Consider the following 18,733-nt stretch of genomic DNA (forward strand, 5'->3'; position numbering starts at 1 on the left):
AATTGTGCAGTGGAAGTGGGAGACTTAGCTCATATGCTCTTTGGGTGTCCTGTGTTGGGAGTATTCTGGGGGAAAGCGTTTGATTGCATAGACCATATTTTCAAGGTTACTTCTAAACGAGAATTTGTCTATGTTATGCTGGGGGTGCTGGACCAGGCGCTTCATAATGATAGTTCAATTGTTAGATATTTTGCTTACTCTAGCTTGCAAGGTGGTACTAAGCAAATGGAAAAGCGCCTCGGAGGTCCCATTCAGGGTTTGGCAGGAATGGCTCTCGTTTCTAAGAGGAGCTGACAACCCAGCTCTGCACTCATCCCCCTGGCGCGCTTCCCATAGGAGGCTCTGGAAATCCCTGGATGGATCTTCGTTCTCATTTAACCCGCCCTGAATGGTAGTGGCGGAAATATGGCAGATAGGCTATAATGTAAAGGGCGAGGCGGGGCCGGACAGGTGACACACGATGAGATAAGGCATTGGCGGCCATGGTGCTCATTCACCATAGCGTAATCGGAGCTTGAGCTGGGTTTCATTACATATTTCCTTTCCTTTAATTTGTTACAAGTTCATTCATGTCACTCGGAAGTGATGATCAGATTCATAGCCCGGACATACGGATCTTATTATGTACATGATGTTTATGACTTCCTATATGTTTGTATTGGGGGTGATTCCCCTATAGATTGTCAGCTTTTAGATCCTTTGGGTCTGTTTGTCGGGGATTACACATGTCATTTATTTTTATTTATTGTTGTGTATGGTATGTTTTGTCATTTTTCTATTTCTTTATCAATAAAAAAGATTTGAAATAAAAAAAAAAAAAAAAAAAGGGAATGCTGTTCATAATTGGTCTATATAACTGTCAACTCTAAACAAAATTAGCAGTTAGAAGATTGTAGTTGTACTCCGTTATCCCATTTAGAATAATGGGTAACATACACGGGGCATTCCTCAAACTGTATACAGCCAGTGCGATACCCTCCGCCTCCTTCTCCAATTTGTACACCTAATCTCAGCCAGGACTAGAGTGACAAGATTGGTTTACTGGTGGTCCATTATATAGTGGCCCATTGCCACGGTTTTGGTTCACTGAAAACACAACACCGTATGTTGTGTCTGCTTCCTATGAGCATAATAAACGTTTCCCTTCGTTAAAGATTGACACACCCCGAAGCCAACTTTAAGCCCGGCAGGTGAGCCAGTCCCCCAGTTTGAGCTCAACTGGACCAGGTATAGGCAATTTTGTGCAACCACTAGACGCCAACGATCAACGGTAGAATGGCCCCAAAAAAAGCAAAACACAACGAGACTCATGGGATAGCGCGAGCAGGAAGGATTACAAATCCAAGGGGCATTGGGTCCACAAATTTTAAAGGCCTAAGAACAGCTCCCCTACAACTGCACCGATAGAAAAGTACTGGGTGCTGCTCAATGCGTATCCGTTCCAATCACTCCACCGACGAAAACCCAGTCCTGATTACAAGTAGCCCAAAAGAACATAAACATGGATCCCGTGTCGATTCTAGAAAAGACTGAAGGAGGGGTCCCCCAGAAAGACTGAAGGAGGGGTCCCCCGTGCGTTCTCTACGACAACACTTCTTTAACTCAATGCTTCTGCTCTAGCCGATGGCAACGGATTACATCGCCCTAGTTTATTCCTGCACTTACATCTTCCTGCCACGGCCCGAACCTCTCTGCCTCCCTGAATCTGCCGCTCCGGCCCGCTCCATGATTCGCTCTGTGGGACACGCTGAACCAGCGCCAAGTGATGACGTGAGTAGACAGGTTACGTCACCAGAAACTATAAAGAAAAGACGTCGAAACTTAAAGCCCGGTCAAAATAGAAGCACCGTGATAAAAATCAACCGTGCCTGGCAGCCATCTTATGACTGTGACTTGGCTGATGCAGCGTACAGCTATTTGTCAAGCTGAATACAGTTAATGTTTCAAATTGAAACATAAGTCCCTTGAATGCCCGTTTCCAGCAGATTGGCGTCAATGCGCCACTAGCTGATTCTCAAACTACATCAAAAAGTTGATGCGCTCGGTGTTTTTGGAGCTGGGTTCTGTCGCTTATATCATGACAAAAAGATGGCACTATGTGTTTTTTTTAATTATTATTAAAGCTATGAGCGGCCATGCTCATAATTTTTGCTTTTCGTCCTCTTTCTGTGTAGGTGTCCTGTTTGTTATGTCCTCTTTCTCTTGCTGGCACTTGGGTACTGCTTTCCACTCTAGCTCCGCCTCCTACGTCAGTCTCCGCTTCTGGTACTGTCACCTTCGAACAAAGAGTTCTCTGGGCAGCGGATTATTCTTATAGATTCTTGTTAGCCACAAGTGACAGTCTACACAAAGAGAGATTCGTAGGCTCATCCAGGAGGAACTTGCCGCACTAGCCACTCTTTATTTCCCGCACCTTGGTGTCGCCCAGCAGCTGTTTACCAGTGGTCGCTTCCTGTTCTTCACGTACGTACGTGCGCCAGCCCCGCCCATTTCTGGTATCTTAGAGGGTAGAGCACTGTAACTCCCCATAATTCTAGCATGTGTGGTAGTTAACTTCTTGAATTGATATATCGCCTACGCTCTGTTCCTAGAAGTGGTCAAGCTTCGCCCTTCAGGAGGGGAGCCAGGTCCAAGCTGGGGGTTTGGCTTGTTCCTAATAACCAAAACACGAGGTGTGCCATTATACAACTTAGGACATATGGAGACGATGCGGCATTACAGTCAGAGCTGCCGACTTGGGAACCAGGTTCTAGTCAGAGCGTTGGCTCAACATAACCCGGTCATGGGCTAAACACTTAAACACCTCGTGCTTAATAATGTACCTGAGCTTGTGTTCTGTAACTGGTTCTTGTGGAGCGCTCTAATGTGCTTGGGCCGAGTTTGCTTTATATAGAACAGCCCAAAAAAATTAGCTGCAAAGTTTCATGATTCATGTGTGACTAGTTAGGCAAATGCCATTCGTAGACCTAGCTTGTCAGCATAGCAGTGGTTTCCACATGTGATCAACAAAAAGAGTTTTCTGACTATCACTGAGGGAGGAGAGTAAACTCCAGCAACATATTGGTTGATCTGAGTGCACAATTTGATTGGGACATAGTTGTGTTGTTCCGCTGACAAGTATGCTTGTTTTGCACTTTTAGGCTTATGACAACTCAGTACAGCAGGACTTAGTTGGTTATGGTGGCAAGTCTGTGAGCGTGCTTTTAGGCCTGAACTGTTTGTTATGAAATGTTACAATAAAGGCAGTAAGTCTGGCATTTTCTGTGTAAAGCATATGTTTACATCAATACATTAAAGGGTGACTTGTTATTGCTCTGTGTGAAAGCCTGTGGAGAAGGATTTTGTGACCTGAACTCTAACCGATTATTGTAGTATGAAAGGGTTTTGGTTAGTCGCCAGTGACAAATTGTGGCTATACAAGATTACTCTGTGAGGATACTCGTTAGACCTGATTAGGAGAGATTGTATTTTGCTTAGCCAAATGAAATTTTGTATATCTTTAATTTCATGCATTTGTGTCTGATGGTTTTCTTGTGGGGTAGCTTTTGCTCTAAACAGCAGGCCTGGGTTGGTTATGGCGACATAGTATAAGCATGATTGGAGCATTGGAAAAAGTTATTGTTAAAATGGGGGTCTCTAGTTGGCCATGGTTTGCACCTTTGTCCAAGTAGGCACCCTTCCTTCTAGTCAGGATAAGAGAAGTACACTCCTAAAATAACCCCTGCTCACCCCCATGAAAGCTTGGCACGAGCAGTCAGGCTTATCTTGGAGGCAGTTTGTAAAGCATTTGCACATAACCAGCAGTAACACAGTGAAAGCACTACAAAAGGACACCACACCAGTTTAGAAAAATATCCAATATTTTTATATACTCAAAACAAGACCAAAAATCCACAATACAGTACTGAGAAATCTTCAGTCAACAAAATAGACTTGAAATATAGTTCCTTGAAGTCAATAGCTCCGTCTGGGGCTATCACGGCGTTGTGAACAACAAATCCAAACAGTGCTGAATGACCGCGGTGTCGCAGGCCAGCCACGGTGTCGGGAAGACCCGCAAAACAGTACCTTTAGAAATGCAGGGCGTCTGTCACCTCTCAATGAAACCTGAAAGGCCAGTGTCCGCAGGCCTCGGTTCTGTAGGTCGGTGTAGGAGTTGTCGGTCCCTTGAAGTGACACACATTGCAGATCGAACTCTTCGCAGTTGAAGTCGGGAGCGTCGACCCGTGCGAAGTGCAGCGGCGTGCGGTGCCTTCAGGTCGCAGTACAGAAAACGGCTCGGTGAGGGTCGTCCAGCGGCGTCAGTGAGACCAGGGCTGCGGTGCGAAGTGATGCGTTGCTCATCGTGATGCTGGCAGGTCACGGTGCAAGCAGTGTCGTCGTCGTTGCTGATGCACTGTCGTTGGTTGACGAACTGGAGTCAATGGCATCGTCGTCGGTAGGCCACGGCTGCAGTGCGGGATGAGGACGGTGCATCGTGTAACTTATGAGCGTTGCCCTCGAACCACGGTGAAAGCAGTGGTGTCGATGTCGGCATGGAGCGCCGTGAAGCGAGGCGGTGCGGAGTGCAGTGCCCACATATTGCGGTGCAAGCAGCGGCTCGGTGCCGGCATAAGGTGGCATCGTCAGTGAGACCGGGGTTGCGGTGTGGCATTGGGGTGGTGCCCTCAGGACACGGGAGTCAGCAACAGCGTCGTAGATGGCGTTAGGTTAGCTTTCTTCTGTTGCAGCACAAAACACACAGTCCCAAGTGCTGATGGCAGAAGAACTTGAAGTCTTTGCTGTTCCTGAGACTTATTGAACAGGGGGCAAGCTCTACCTCAAGCTCTTGAAGAAACTCTTAAAAAGGAAGTTGCAGAAAGTTCAGTCCAGTCCTTTCACTGCCAAAGACAGAAGCAGCCACTGCAGACCAACACAGCAAAGCACACAGCAAAGTGGTAGTCTCTCCTCACAGCTTTTCCAGCTCTTCTTTTTGGCAGTCTTCTTGTTTCCAAAAGAGTTCGAAAATTTAGGAGTTTGGGCCCCACTTTTTATTGCACCAAATCCTTTGTTCTCTGGAGGCAGAGTGGTCTGTGCCCAGCCAGAACCAGTCTTGTCCTCCCTGGTGCAGCTTCCTGGCAGGAGGTGGAGACTGCATTGTCAGAGGCAGACCAGGCCCATTCAGGTGAAAATTAGATCTCCTTCCCTACTCTAAATGCAGCCCAGGTCTATTCAGGCCAGTCCTGACCCATCTGGACTGTCTGGAACCATGGCACATCCCCAACCCCTGTCACTCCAAAGCCAGACAGTCAATCCACAAAACCAGCAGAGGCACACGATGGCCAAGCAGGAAAATACCTACTTTCGAAAAGTGGTATTTTCAAACACAGAATGTAAACATCACCTTTACTAAAAGATGCATTTTAACATTCTGAGAACCGGCATACTAAACTGTATTTTCCTACCTCGTTCCCAGAGGTAGATATGTTTATAAAATGTTATAAGCAAACTCCCCATTCTATCCTATGGGAACAGGTAGCCTTGCACTAGTGAAAAACTAAATTGGCAGTATTTCACTATCAGGACATGCCACATACACCAGGGAATGTCCTACATTTCACATACACTACACCCTGCCCACAGTGGTACCTTGGGCCTACCTTGGAGGTGACTCACATGTACGAAAACGGAAGGTTAGGGTCCAAGTCGACATGGCAGTTACAAACTGCTTGCAGACTCTGCAGTGGCAGGTCTGAGTTACCTTTGAATAGCTGCTTGGGTGGGTGGCACAACCAGTGCTGCAAGCCCACAAGCAGCATTTGATTTACAGGCCCTGGGCACACACAGTGCACTGTTCTCGGGATTGACTAGTAAATCAAATATGCCTATCATGGAAACACCAATCCAAAATACAAATTTCACAGACAGCATATGCACTTTAGCACTGAATAACAGTGGTAAAGAACCCAAAGACCTAAAACCAATAACAGCAGGTCAGGAAAACATAGGAGGAACAAGCAAAAAGGTTGGGGATAACCCTGCAAAAAGGGACATCTTCAACTCAACCCCCTTCCAGCCTAAAGCCAGGGTGGACCAATCCATAACTCGATGGGCTTCCCTGCTTGGGGCGATAGAACATGTAACATGGCCCGTAACAGCAGGGGTCTATCCCCGTTCTACGCCTCCCTGAACCCAGTTGGATCCCTCTATCCATACTCTCAGGGCCCACTAAGCTGACCCATGGGGAACCCTTCCCCTCACCTGTGGACCCATCTGTGTAGTGCCTAGACTTACTTTGCTCACAGATGTATCCCACAGGCAGACAGTACCCACATGGCGAACACAGTGGTGTGGCCAAGTCACCCCGGGGTGTGACTCCTGTTCCCCTCCCAGGGGCAACTCTGTCCTCCAGGACAGCAAGCCACAGTGGCCACTGACAGTCAGTGATGAGAGCCAGGCCTTATGCCTTTCAGATCTCTTTAACCTCTGTGGCGACAGAGAGTGGGGGGCAGTAGCCCCAGGTGCCTGGCACCCTTTCTGCACTCTGCCTCCTGCCAAGTCAGGTATGGCATCCTGTCACTGGACCACCAGCCCAGGGTCTGGACCACCAGCCCAAGGTCTGTACCCTGCGGCTGGACAGGAGACTGGGGTGGGCTCTCACACACCCTGTCCCCCCTCCCCGGGGCTCTGTACCCTCCCACCTGGAGCGACACCCCCAGAAGACAAACCGATAGGGGCACTGTTAGCAGTCGCCCCTTCTTCCAGGTCAGGGGGTACACCCTGAACCTGGTCCTCCAACCCAGGGTCTGCACCATTAGGCTGGACCTGTGCCTGGCAACCCAGGACTCCTGGGGGGAGTACACCAACCCCCCCCCCCAAGGGAAACATACTTCTCATGAGCTGTTTAAGAGTCTGCCTGGCGCAGGTCTCCAGCCTTCTGTCCACCTGACAGAGCATGAAGACCCCCCAGGCCAGACGTGGCCTCACCAGGGTCAGTCCTGGGGTGCTGTGACCTCAGAGCTGGCAACACTTGACCCCCTGGTCCGTCCACTGGGGACTGCGTCCCCCCTCACCCCTCTCTCTGGACTTATGCACCCTCCCTACTTGAGCGGTGCTGCCAGACACCAGAACCTGTGTGACACTGATGACAGATCCCCCCCCCCCCCCAAGTTCCCCAGACACTAGGGGATCCCCCTCAATGGTTGGCCTTCCAGTACAGTCTAGATTCCCCACCTGGTGTTCCCTCATGGAACCACCAAGGCTCTGGGACCGGGTTTCGGGCACCTTGGGACACAACCCATTCCCACTCCTTCTCAGCGGAGACAGGACATGAGTCCCTACACCCCTTCCACGACACCGGGACCTATCTGGGCTACTACGAACCTTTCCCACCACCCTCGGTTGGGAAATACCAGAGCCACTCCCTTCAGGATCACCCCAAGATGCTTCTCCAGACCCTCTGAAATCCACCAAAAGGTCTGCCTCCAGTGCAAGCTCCCTGGGGTCAGAGAACTCGCACTCCAACGGGTGTTGGCATAGCTTTGGAAAACAGGGACTTAAAATATGCTCTCCAACAATTGAATCACCCAGCCACACACAGGTGTTAATCAAACTACCCTTCACCCAACCATCCAGTGCCTCAGAAAAGTACCCCACATTATTCTCACAAGACTGATGAGACAGTGTCTGAATGTTGCTGTCCCTCAACCCATATTCTTCTGGCTGGTCTCCAAACTCACTTACCAGGGCTTCTACCATGGGAGAACCCCTCTCCTGTTATAAGCAAACTCCCCATTCTATCCAATGGAAACAGGTAGCCTTGCAATAGTGAACAACTAAATTGGCAGTATTTCACTATCAGGACATGCCACACACACCAGGGCATGTCCTACCTTTCACATACACTGCACCCTGCCCACAGGGGTACCTTGTGCCTACCGTAGAGGTGACTCACATGTAAGAAAAGGGAAGGTTAGGGTTTGGCAAGTGGGTGCACTTGCCAAGGCGACATGGCAGTTACAAACTGTGTGCAGACTCTGCAGTGGCAGGTCTGAGTTACCTTTGAACTGCTGCTTGAGTGGGTGGCACAACCAGTGCTGCAAGCCCACTAGCAGCATTTGATTTACAGGTGCTGGGTACACACAGTGAGTGCACTGTACTATGGACTGACTAGTAAATCAAATATGCCAATCATGGAAACTCCGGTCTAAAATGCACATTTCACAAAGAGCATATGCCCTTTAGCACCGAATAGCAGTGGTAAACTGCCCAGAGTCCTAAAACCAACAGCAGCAGCTCAGGAAACAAGCATTTGCAATGCAATCGGTCTTGCCTTTGGGAGCTTATATGTATTTAGCTATGCAGCACATTAGCCTGGGTGCTGAAACATCTACTGGTCTTTAACATGGAGGGAAAATAAGCACCAAACTGCGTGACACATGGAGAGAAATATTGCCTTTAAGCAGGAAATGGTAGAGTCCAAAGCTCTGATTTTAAATAAAAATCAGGGCCTTCGGTGGTCATTTCACTGAAAATACAAGATTTGAAAAAAATATTGTCATCTACGGGTGCTCATGGAAGACAATCTCTATGGACTGGAATCTAGAGAATGCTAAAGTGATTTTGGTATTTTACTGACCTCTGCTGGTCGTTTTCTATCAAAGAAGTTAAATAGAGGCAGTTGCCAGAAAAATTTAAAAAAGAAAGTCCCCAAGCAGAAAGCAATTCTGGTATTTTGCTGGCCTCTGCTGGTCGTTTTCTATTAAGACAGTTAAATAGAGGCAGTTGAACAGAAAAAAAAGTTTCTAAGCGAAAGCAGACAAGTCCTAGGGCTGATCACCAGAGCCCACAAAGTACATACACATATAAGTATATACTAAAGTATATACAAGAGGTCTCGAATGCACGACCTAAATTCGGGGCCATTCACAGCTGTGCAAACCCTAACTCTGGGTGAGAAGTACTGTTAGAACCCAATTAAAAGGCTAGCAACACTGCAGAGCATTACTGACACTACTATCAAGAATACCGCAGTCCTGCCGAGAAGTGTTAATACTTTTTCGTTGAATGAATGTCGGCCCGGCAAGGAAGTGCTGGTACTGACCCATTAAAAGAGTATCAACTCTGCTGACAAGTGCTGGTACCCCCTCCAACAGCAGCTCCATCCTTCATAGGCGTACAGTACTGCCATATAAGGGTATACCAGCCCTAATGAGAAGATCTGCCATTTTCCCATTAAATGAGTGTCAGCTTGACTGAGAAATGCATACGTTTCTCCATTAAAGTGAATGCTCCCAATAAATGTAAATCAACCATATTTAAAAATGTCTCCTTGAAATTATAGTATACCTGCCGAGAAGTGTTAGTAATTTACCATTGAATGAATGTCATCCTGGCTCAGAAGTGCTGGTACTGCCCATTAAAGTGCTCCAGCTCTGATGACACGTGCAGGTATTCCCCCTTTAACAGGAGATCCACCCTGCTCAGACATGGCACTGTACTATAAGAGTATATCTGCCCTAAGGATAAGGTTTAGTACTCTCCCATCACATTAGAGTCAATTTTGCTGAAAAGTGCATATTTTGCTCCATCAAAGGCGCAGCTGCTCTGCCGAGAAGTCTAATATGCTCTCATTAAATGTAGATCAACCATGTTGAAAGGTTTCTGATTGTGCCTCAGTGAAACTACAGCAGACCCATTAAAATTATGGCATCAACATTGTAAAATGCTGCTATGTCCCTATCATGGGTGAATCAGCCCCACAGAGGCATGCTGGTTCTGTCCCAGGAAGGCCATTCTAGCCCTACGTTGAAAGCATGGCAGCCCTACAGAGTGGGTTTCATACTGCCCATTAAAATTCTGGCATCCATGTTGAGAAGTGCTCCTACCACCCTATTACAGGTGAACCAGGCACCAGGAGAGGGGCTGTTACTCCCCTGCTAAGGGGAGGTTGCTGAGAAGTGCTGGTACTGCCTATTAAAAATAAAGTAACTCTGTTGGGAAGGGGCTACTCAATTAAATTAAAATTATCCTGCTGTAATTTTGCTATTAGGAGTCTGTGTCGCAGCCTTGCTAAGAAATGCTGTACTTACTTGTTGACAATGTGGTACCTCACCAAAAGGCGCTGGGCGTGTCCGCTTGAAAGTAAAGTAGCCCATCTGGGGTGTATGTTAAGGGTCCATCACAATCACAGCTGCCCTACCCAGAGGTACTGTACTATCATATTGATAAAATAGCATTCTTGCTGGGAAGTGCCGGTGCTGACATTTACAATATAGCAGCTCTTCTCATAAGTTACTGTACTGACTAATGAAAAGTATAGCAGCTCTCCAGAGAAGTGCTTGTACTGACTGATTAAAAGTGTGGCAACCCTCCAGAGAAGTGCTTGCATTGACCCACGCTAAGTGTGGTAACCCCATACCAACTAAAAATGTGGCAGCCCTCCAGAGAAGTGCTTTCAGAAATGTGTTTGCACTAACCCATTACATGTGTGGCAGACCTCCAGAGAACTGCTTTCACTGACCAGCTAAAGTGTGGGAGCCTTCCAGAGAAATGCTTGCACGGCCCATTAAAAGTGTGACAGACCTCCAGAGAAGTGCTTTCTCTTACCAACTAAAAGTGTGGCAGCCCTCAAGATAAATGCTTGCACTAACCCATTAAAAGTATAGTGGTCTTCCAGAGAAATCCTTCTACAGGCCTTTAAAAACTAGTGCTTTAACTGACCCACTAAAAATATATCTGCCCTCTCCAGCGGTACTTGTACAAACTATGAAAAGTATAGCAAGCCCCCTGAGTAGTTCTTGAACAGACCCTTTGAGAGCAGAGCAGCCCTGAGGAGAACTGGACACATTGATGGTATTGCAACCCCCTTAGAAGAGCGCTTACTGACATGCTGGAAGTAGTGGCCTTCCTGAGGAGTTTTTGCACTGGACCAAAAAAATTGATATTTTAACTGACCCTCTCATAATATAACCCACCACCCCCAAAGAAGTGTTTGTACATACCTAATAAAAGTATAGCAGCGCCCCACCTCCTTTCGGAAGTGTTTGTAATATGTCTAAACCCTCCTCAGAAACGCTTGTAACTTCCGGTTCAAGTGCAGCAGCCCACTGCATAAGAGCACGTGCTGTCAAAGTCCTCAATAACGCAGAATTTTACATCCTGCAATATTGTCTGTATGTAGAAATTATGTGATTTTGCTCAGAATTCTGTGCCGTCTTTTGTAACTGTAAGCGGAGCTGTTAAAAAAAAAAAAAAAAAAAAAAAGGAAGAAACCTACAGAAAAAATCGCCATAATTGGAAAGATGAAAATGTATTTCAAAAGTCAGCAGAGTTATTAACAAGCACTGAAATACAAGCGGCCGCGAAAGTTAATTGTGAGAGGGGGGAGCAGGAGGTGAGCCCGCGAGTGGTGCGCGCGCGTTGGGGAGAGCAGTCTGCTCTTTTTCTAAGCACATACTCGTGCTTGTGGCGTGCCCTGCGCGCTCCCGCAAGGTGTGTGCCGCCACAAGCACGAGTATGTGCTTTGAAAAAGTCAGAACGACGGCTAAAGGTCTCCTATGCAGCGCATGCGAGACCTAAACATGGAAGGAAGAATCAACAAGTTTGGGGATAACCCTGCAAAAAGGGCCATTTCCAAAAGTTATGTTCGGTCATAGGTCTGATCTGCTTATTATGACAAAGGCCTGAGCAGTCCTATTTCATTTATTGTGAGAAGGATTTGTTAAAGCCAGTAGGCCTTTAAAAGTGAATTATCACATTGTGTTACAGTCAATAGGGAGGTATTTTGATACATATAATCTCACAAATTACTGTAGTAGTCAAGGGTTTCGGTGTCAGACTCTCACTTTGACTAATACTGGGGTTTTTCACAGTGACAAATTCAGTTAGTCTATATTGAGCGGTTTTTTTTTAATTGTTTTGCAACCTGTATTTTTCTACATATTTGTAATTTTATAACTGTATGCATGAGTGCTGCACTGGAAAAGGTCTTTGATGATGATGGCGACAAGCCTATTGGAAAGGCTATAAGCCTTATTGATCCTTTGGGACTTTGGGGAAAGTTATGCCAGATTCCATCTGTTTGGTCGGTTTATTATGAAACGTTTGACAAAGTCAGTAGGCTTGACTTGCTTATTGTAAATTTGTGAATAGCATGTGTTAAATGCAATATGATTTAAAGGAAGGCTTGTTATTACACTGTGCTAAAGCCTGCAAGTAGGTATTTCTGTTATATGAAACTCCGAGATTACCTTATTAGGCAACGTTTTTGGTGTTAGTGACCCACCTGAACAAATCATGGGGTGGAAGATGTGCACAATGATAATCCTTATGAGGTTTGCTTAAGAGGGATTTTAAAAATTGTTTGACAACTGTAATTTTGTACATATTTGTAATTTTATTGAGCTGTACCCTGTGGTTGCATTGTAGGAACGTTTATGCCCAGCATAGTATGTCTGAGTTGGCTATGGTACCAAGTCAATGATAAAAGGTATAAGTGTGATTGTTAGTTTTGAAAGCCTATGCTATAGGCAGTTGGTCTGACATATTTATTATGAAGATCATTTGTTAAAATCAATAGGGATTTGCAGGTGTTCTATTATTGCTTTAATTAGAGCCCACTGATAGGTATATTCTTACATGTAATCCTACAGATTACCATAGTAGGTAACAGTTTTTGTGTTGATTGTCCTCTCTAACAAACCGTGGCTATAGAAGATATGCACTGAGAGAACACTTGTTAGGCCCTCAAGGAGAGATAGTGTTTTGCTTTGCACACTGTAATTTCGTTTACCTTTGTAATTTTGACTGTGTGCCTCATTTTTCCCTATTGGGAATGTTTCCTATTAAAATAGTAGACCTGAATTGGGTATGGTGACAAGCGTTAGGCCTGATTGGTACACTGGGAACATTTGTCCAATGCTATATATCTGACCTGCTTATTACGAAAAGTTAGGACAAAGCCAGTTGGCCAAGCTTATGTATTGTGAAAAGCATTTAATAAAGCCAGTAGTCCTTTAAAAGCAGGTTGTGTTACATACTATAGGCAAGTATTTTGTTACATGAAAGCTCGCATATTACCATAGTAGTCAATGGTTTCAGTGTTGGCCTCCCACGCTGACAAACTCTGAGGTTTTCACTGCGATGATTCTTGTTAGGCCCTATTTGGAGGGGTATATGTTGTTTTACAAGCGGTATTTTTTCTACATGTTCATAATGTTATAACTTTATGAATGCATTAATTAATTAATTTCCATTTATATAGCACGAACAACTGCTCCAAAAGAAGCGTTCCGGCAATATCAACATCTGAAATCACAGCAACAACACTAGACCGTCCGCCTAAGTTTAGTCCTTATAAAGAATGGTTGTAAGGCCTCTCTGAAAAAGGGTTGCAGAGCAGGTGTTTCTTAGGCTGGCCGACAGAACATTCCACATTTTTTTGCCAGATAATTAAAGGCCCACCCACCCCTACTGTTTTTTTTCTTTTTCTGGGAATTGATAATAAACTCTGATTTGATGAACAAAGTGTTCTTTTGGGAATGTTTTCTCTAAATCTATCCCCGACATAGGCAGGACCTTTTTGTGTACAGTCCTAAAGGTAATCATTAGGGCTTTGTAGTGAATCTTTTTTTTTTTTTGTTCCACGGGTAGCAAATGTAGAGATGTTAGATGCCAGATGATAGATTGTGATTTGAGTAGGTTTAAAACCAACCTGGCAGCTGTATTCTGTACTCTCTGAAACCTACAAATGATGTCAACTGGGACTTCTAGATGGAGCACCTGTGTGCACGGTGGGAAATAGATTTGGGGGTCCCTTGCACTAAAAAGGGATGGGAAACTATCCTGGAAAGAACACCGAAGATATCCAGAAATGCCCACTTCAAATTGATCAGTTATTATGTTCTCCACAGATCATATCTCACTCCAGAGCAGATTGGTAGATATTTTGATTTGGTTGATGCAGCCTGCCTGTGGGTAAGCGGAAGCCCACATCCTACACATGTTCTGGTCATGTCCCTTGCTGCACAATTTCTGGAAGGAGGTTATGGATACGTTGCGGCTGTCATTGAAAAGGAGATTCCCTGCCCCCTGGCCACTCTCTCCTGGGGTGGTTCCCACATACTTCCAAAACCAAAGTCACGAGTATGTTCCAGGACTTGGCGTTTATATTAGCCAAGCGTGAAATCACAAGCAATTGGAAGTCGCCTGGAGGGTCCCAGGTGTATACTTGGAGTACAGAAATGGGCATAATGTCAGGGTAGAGTGCTCTTGAGAGAGGCCAGGCGAGGGATAGGTACATTAGACACGGTCCGCGCCTGGGAAACACTGGTAGATAACTTCACTACTCCAGACCCCAACACCCTTATTGCTTCACCAGTAGGATCTCAGAGGCTTGCTCCACACTAGGACTCGTCACGCCCCTGTGACAAACCTGATGCTCCCTTCTCATTGCAGCTTCTCCATAGAAGGGGTTAGCGTTAGCCGACTGTTTTTTTTCTACCTTGTTACTGCAGAATTAGACACACTGTTAATTTGTAATAAATCAATGACTGCACATCGACTCATGAGGAGGGAGGATGGGAAGGGGTATGTTCCATTATTTTTGGGTGGACACCTCATCAGTTGAGGAGGTGCATCACTGCTGACTAGAATGCACTGTATTTCCAAGCAGAAGATGCTATTGTGTATGTGATGTGTGAGTTACATAATCCCATTAATTTTGTTTAAAAAAAATTGGGACTCCCAGATAAAGGGAGTTTGCATAGTCAAAACTGGAAGTTATCAGGGCATGTACATTTGTTTTACGAGTGTGGACTAGAAGGGATTTTAGAGTTTATTTTTTATTTTTACGCATTTAGAAGCACAAAGCAGGTATCTATGACGGCTTGAATTGTATGCTTGAACGACGGCTCTTGAGCCAGATTCTTGGCCAAAGAGGTAGGAGCCAGTGGTTTTACCTAGCTGTTTCTGCAAGCAGTTCTGTATCTCCAGTGGAGGTGAATTATGCATGATGGTTGCCTTTTTATGTACTCTTAAGTAGATCTGTGGTGATTATGGTGTCAAACCCGTGCTCACGGCTATTGGCCTTATTGGTTCATTGGGAAAAGGTATTCCAGATTCCATAAGTTTGATCACTTTATTAAGAAATATTTTACAAAGTGAGTAGGCTTGGCCTACTGTAGTAAGCATGTGCTAAATGCAATAAGCATTTAAAGACGGATTCTTATTTCACTGTGCGAAAGCATGTAGTAGGGATTTTGCTACATGGAACCTCACAGGTTATCATATCACGCAAGGTTTGGTGTTGGTAACCCTTCTAAACAAACAGTTTGGGTAGAAGATCTGCACTATGATAATCCCTATTAGGCTTTCTAAGGAATGATTTTATATTGTTTTGACAACTGTAGTTTTGTACACATTTGTAATTTTATTATGGTATACAAAATGGTTGCCTAATGGGAAAGTACATGCCCACACAGTAGATCTGAGTTGGTTATGGTGACAAGCCAGTGATAAAAGGTTATAAGCTTGATTCTTTTTTATGAAAAGCTACAGTAAAGGCAGTTGATCTGACATATTTAGTGTGTAAACCATATGTTAAAATCAGTAGACATTTAAGGCTGGATTGCTATTCTGCATTAAAGCCTACTTGTAGGTATTTTTGCTTGCATGTAATTTCACGGATTACATGATAGGTAATGGTTTTGGTGTTGGTTACCCCTTCAAACAAACCATGTGTGTAAGATTCGCTCTGTGAGAATCCTCGTTAGGCCCTTTAAAGAGAGATAATATTTTGCTTTTCCAACGTAATTTATTATTAAACCTTTTGTAACTTTATAACTATGCACCTGATGGTGTCCTTGTGGAAAGTTTAAGAAAATGTATCACAATTAAGTTAACAGCAGTGTTTACTTTACTTAAAATTAATTTTTTAATTATTAACATTCGTAAAAAAAAAAAATCGGCAGAAAGCATACCCTCTTAACTGCATGAATGGCTAATTGAAGGGGAAACAAATTCTGTTCCCAGTCCATTCGGCACTTTGTGTTTAGACAAACAGTACGTTTTGTCTTGTCCCCAAAGAGTTGATCTGCTGTGAGTGTACCCACTGTTTACCCTCCTTAGTGATCCACGTCTTTTGTATGCGTGCAACCATTTGCCAGTTTATGCACGCCTCAGTAGGCAGTTGTTGGTTAAGGTGTCAAGACAATGGTTAAGGCTATAGGCCTCCTGTTCACTGGAAAAAGTTATATCAGATTCCTTGTGTATGATCGGTTTATATGCCGGCCTCACGTATTTATTGCAAAAAGCATGTGTTAAAGGCAAGAGGCTTAAAGGGTGGACTGTTATAACACTCCGCTAAAACCTATAGGCATATATTTTGTTACACAGATTCTCACAAATTACCACAGTAGACAAAGTTTTTGTTGTTGGTGACCCTCTTGATCAAACCATAGGGATAGATTTGTACCATAGCAGGGATGTGGAGTTCCTATAGCCCGATGCCCAGGACATATTGTTTGGGGTCAAGGGCAAGAAGTTTTCATGTGTAGGCACAACCCCTGCAACACAAACCCTTTGGCTGCCAGTTTGCAGTACCACATTATGGATCAGGGAAGGGCACTGTCTGCAGCTAAGGTACATTTTTTGTCCATATGTTAATGCTGTTCAAACTTGTATCTATGGTTCATTAATTGAAAGCCTTAAGGTGAGCACTCTAAGTGTTATATTTCATATCGGTACCCTAATATAGGTTTAGAGAACATCGTACTCTTTCCCTACATCATCTCCCCTTCATTTCATATGAACGAGCCTTATAAGGACATAACTTCAAATAAGGACAGAATGCCTTATAGGGATTGAACGCCTTATAAGGACTGACTCCTTTTAAGGACTAAACCTTTCACCTAGTTCTATGATGAGGGTGGGTTCTGCCCGATCGATATTGCTAATACGTCATCCTTAGCACATATGAATAATTTATGAGTACACTCTCCAGGGGGGCATACTTCACCTCTCCTATCTACGCACAAAGGTTTAATCCCCAACGTCATCCTCATACTGAACAATGGGTAACATACGCACATAGACTGTATAAATACAGCACCTCTTGCTATCAGTAGGCAGGAGGGAACCGAAACTTCAAGGTCGACACACTGACCAGAGACGCTGCGGCTCCGGCATGCTATCGCTCCAGCTGACAGTGGTCTAACTATCCCTGACGGGGTGTCCAACTCAAGTCCAGGACAAGGTCCCACACTCTCACTATTCAGGTACGGCGGTTCGACTAAATCCTAGCGGGATTCTTGGCTCTTAGATTCTAGATTATTAGGCTCTTAGGCTTAGTAGCTCTTTCACACCTACCTTCATGCTAGGTACACTAGGTAGTATAAAGTTTCCACGAGTCTGAGGTTATTGTGTTCTGAGGTTGTAAAAACGAATCTCTCTGATAACATGAGATTCTAGTAGCACTACGAGCTAGCTAATGTGAAAACAGGCTAACATATTCGGCGGGGGTGTACAGAGTCAGTCTGCCACCAGACCCACAGTTTATGTTATCCGCAAATGCATAGGTCGTGCATGAAGGGTACTATTGGAACTACACTACATGGCGCCCAACGTGGTCCAATGGCACCCAAACATTTGGTTTGGTACATATTTAACAGTAGAATCTGAGTAGCTCAGTCGTGCTTAATCTCAGAGACCCTACTTACAAAATCCAGAGACTTCTGGAGTGAGTTGGAAGAAACTCCGCCACAGCTGAGTAGGTGAGATATCCTATGTATTGGCTGTTGGTTATTCAAGCTTGAAGGAAATATTCCCAAAATTGTGCATAAAACCTTTGTATAAAAACCTTTACATAAACTTCCTTAAAACAGTTAATCTGTGTTCTAAACACAATGGTTGACCAAGAGGGAGATTTAAACCATCTAGCCCAGGGACTTAATCAGTCTGGTGAGGAAGATGTAGATGCAATACAAATTGCAGTCAAAGTAACACAAACTCTGACAATTAAACTTGTCAAACATGGGTTATCACCCAGAGGAGGTGTAGTAATATTCGTGATAGAGGCACACGAAGATTTCAAAACAGAGGTATTCTACTCTTGGGTTACATTCCCAGAAGCAGATGCTATAACACAAATTTTTCATTATTACACACATAAAGAAGTTCCAGCGGCCTACACTCCGTTTGAGGAGACTGAAATTTCGCTTACTTACCAGGAACATATTTTCTGGTTTAATGTCGCCCTGCCCCACACAAGAACAAGAGCAAGGTTTGGTCCTTTAGGAAGACCCGGAGCAACATGGCCGATATTAGCAACCTGTACACCGCATGCAGACATTGACACAATGCCAGGTGATTAACTCCTTGTTCAACACAAAGAGTTGATAAAACTTTACAAATACATGACACACTTCGTCTTAAGGACACTAGCGGTCCAACCAACAGTAATTACGCCAAATCCAGCTCCTACACAGAGTTCAGGTACTAAAATTACTCCACAAACATTACACGTGGTAATGGGCAAAGTGCCCACAAAACATGAACAAATTCCTTTCTGGGTAGCTCAGAAAATAACCCACTTAGAAGAAGTATTCCCAAATACCACACCATTTGAACAACACAGAATGTTAACAATCTGTTTGCCCATGGGAATTACACCACAGCTAGAGGATTGCACCTCCTGGGGTACAGTCTTTGCTGCCATATATACCATAACTCATGGTATTCCTTCATTAGCAGTAAT

At 44.7% G+C, this 18,733-nt stretch overlaps 2 protein-coding genes across 2 annotated transcripts in view; one reads left to right on the forward strand and one right to left on the reverse strand.

Moving 5' to 3' along the window:
- Positions 1-1,818, reverse strand: part of RNPS1 (RNA binding protein with serine rich domain 1) — a 100,595-nt gene extending 98,777 nt beyond the window's left edge. The window contains exon 1 of the mRNA XM_085628174.1: positions 1,666-1,818. Coding sequence (XP_085484300.1) covers positions 1,666-1,727 — 62 coding nt within the window. The 5' untranslated portion in view covers positions 1,728-1,818. The remainder of the gene's footprint in view (positions 1-1,665) is intronic.
- Positions 1,819-2,226: 408 nt separating this feature from the next.
- Positions 2,227-18,733, forward strand: part of LOC146789900 (uncharacterized) — a 199,794-nt gene continuing 183,287 nt past the window's right edge. Inside the window, exon 1 of the mRNA XM_085628176.1 lies at positions 2,227-2,463. The gene's annotated coding sequence lies outside the window, so the exon portion shown is untranslated. The remainder of the gene's footprint in view (positions 2,464-18,733) is intronic.

The sequence above is a fragment of the Triturus cristatus genome, chromosome 10 (genome assembly GCF_964204655.1).
Source record: "Triturus cristatus chromosome 10, aTriCri1.1, whole genome shotgun sequence".
In the NCBI taxonomy this organism is placed as follows: Eukaryota; Metazoa; Chordata; class Amphibia; order Caudata; family Salamandridae; genus Triturus; species Triturus cristatus.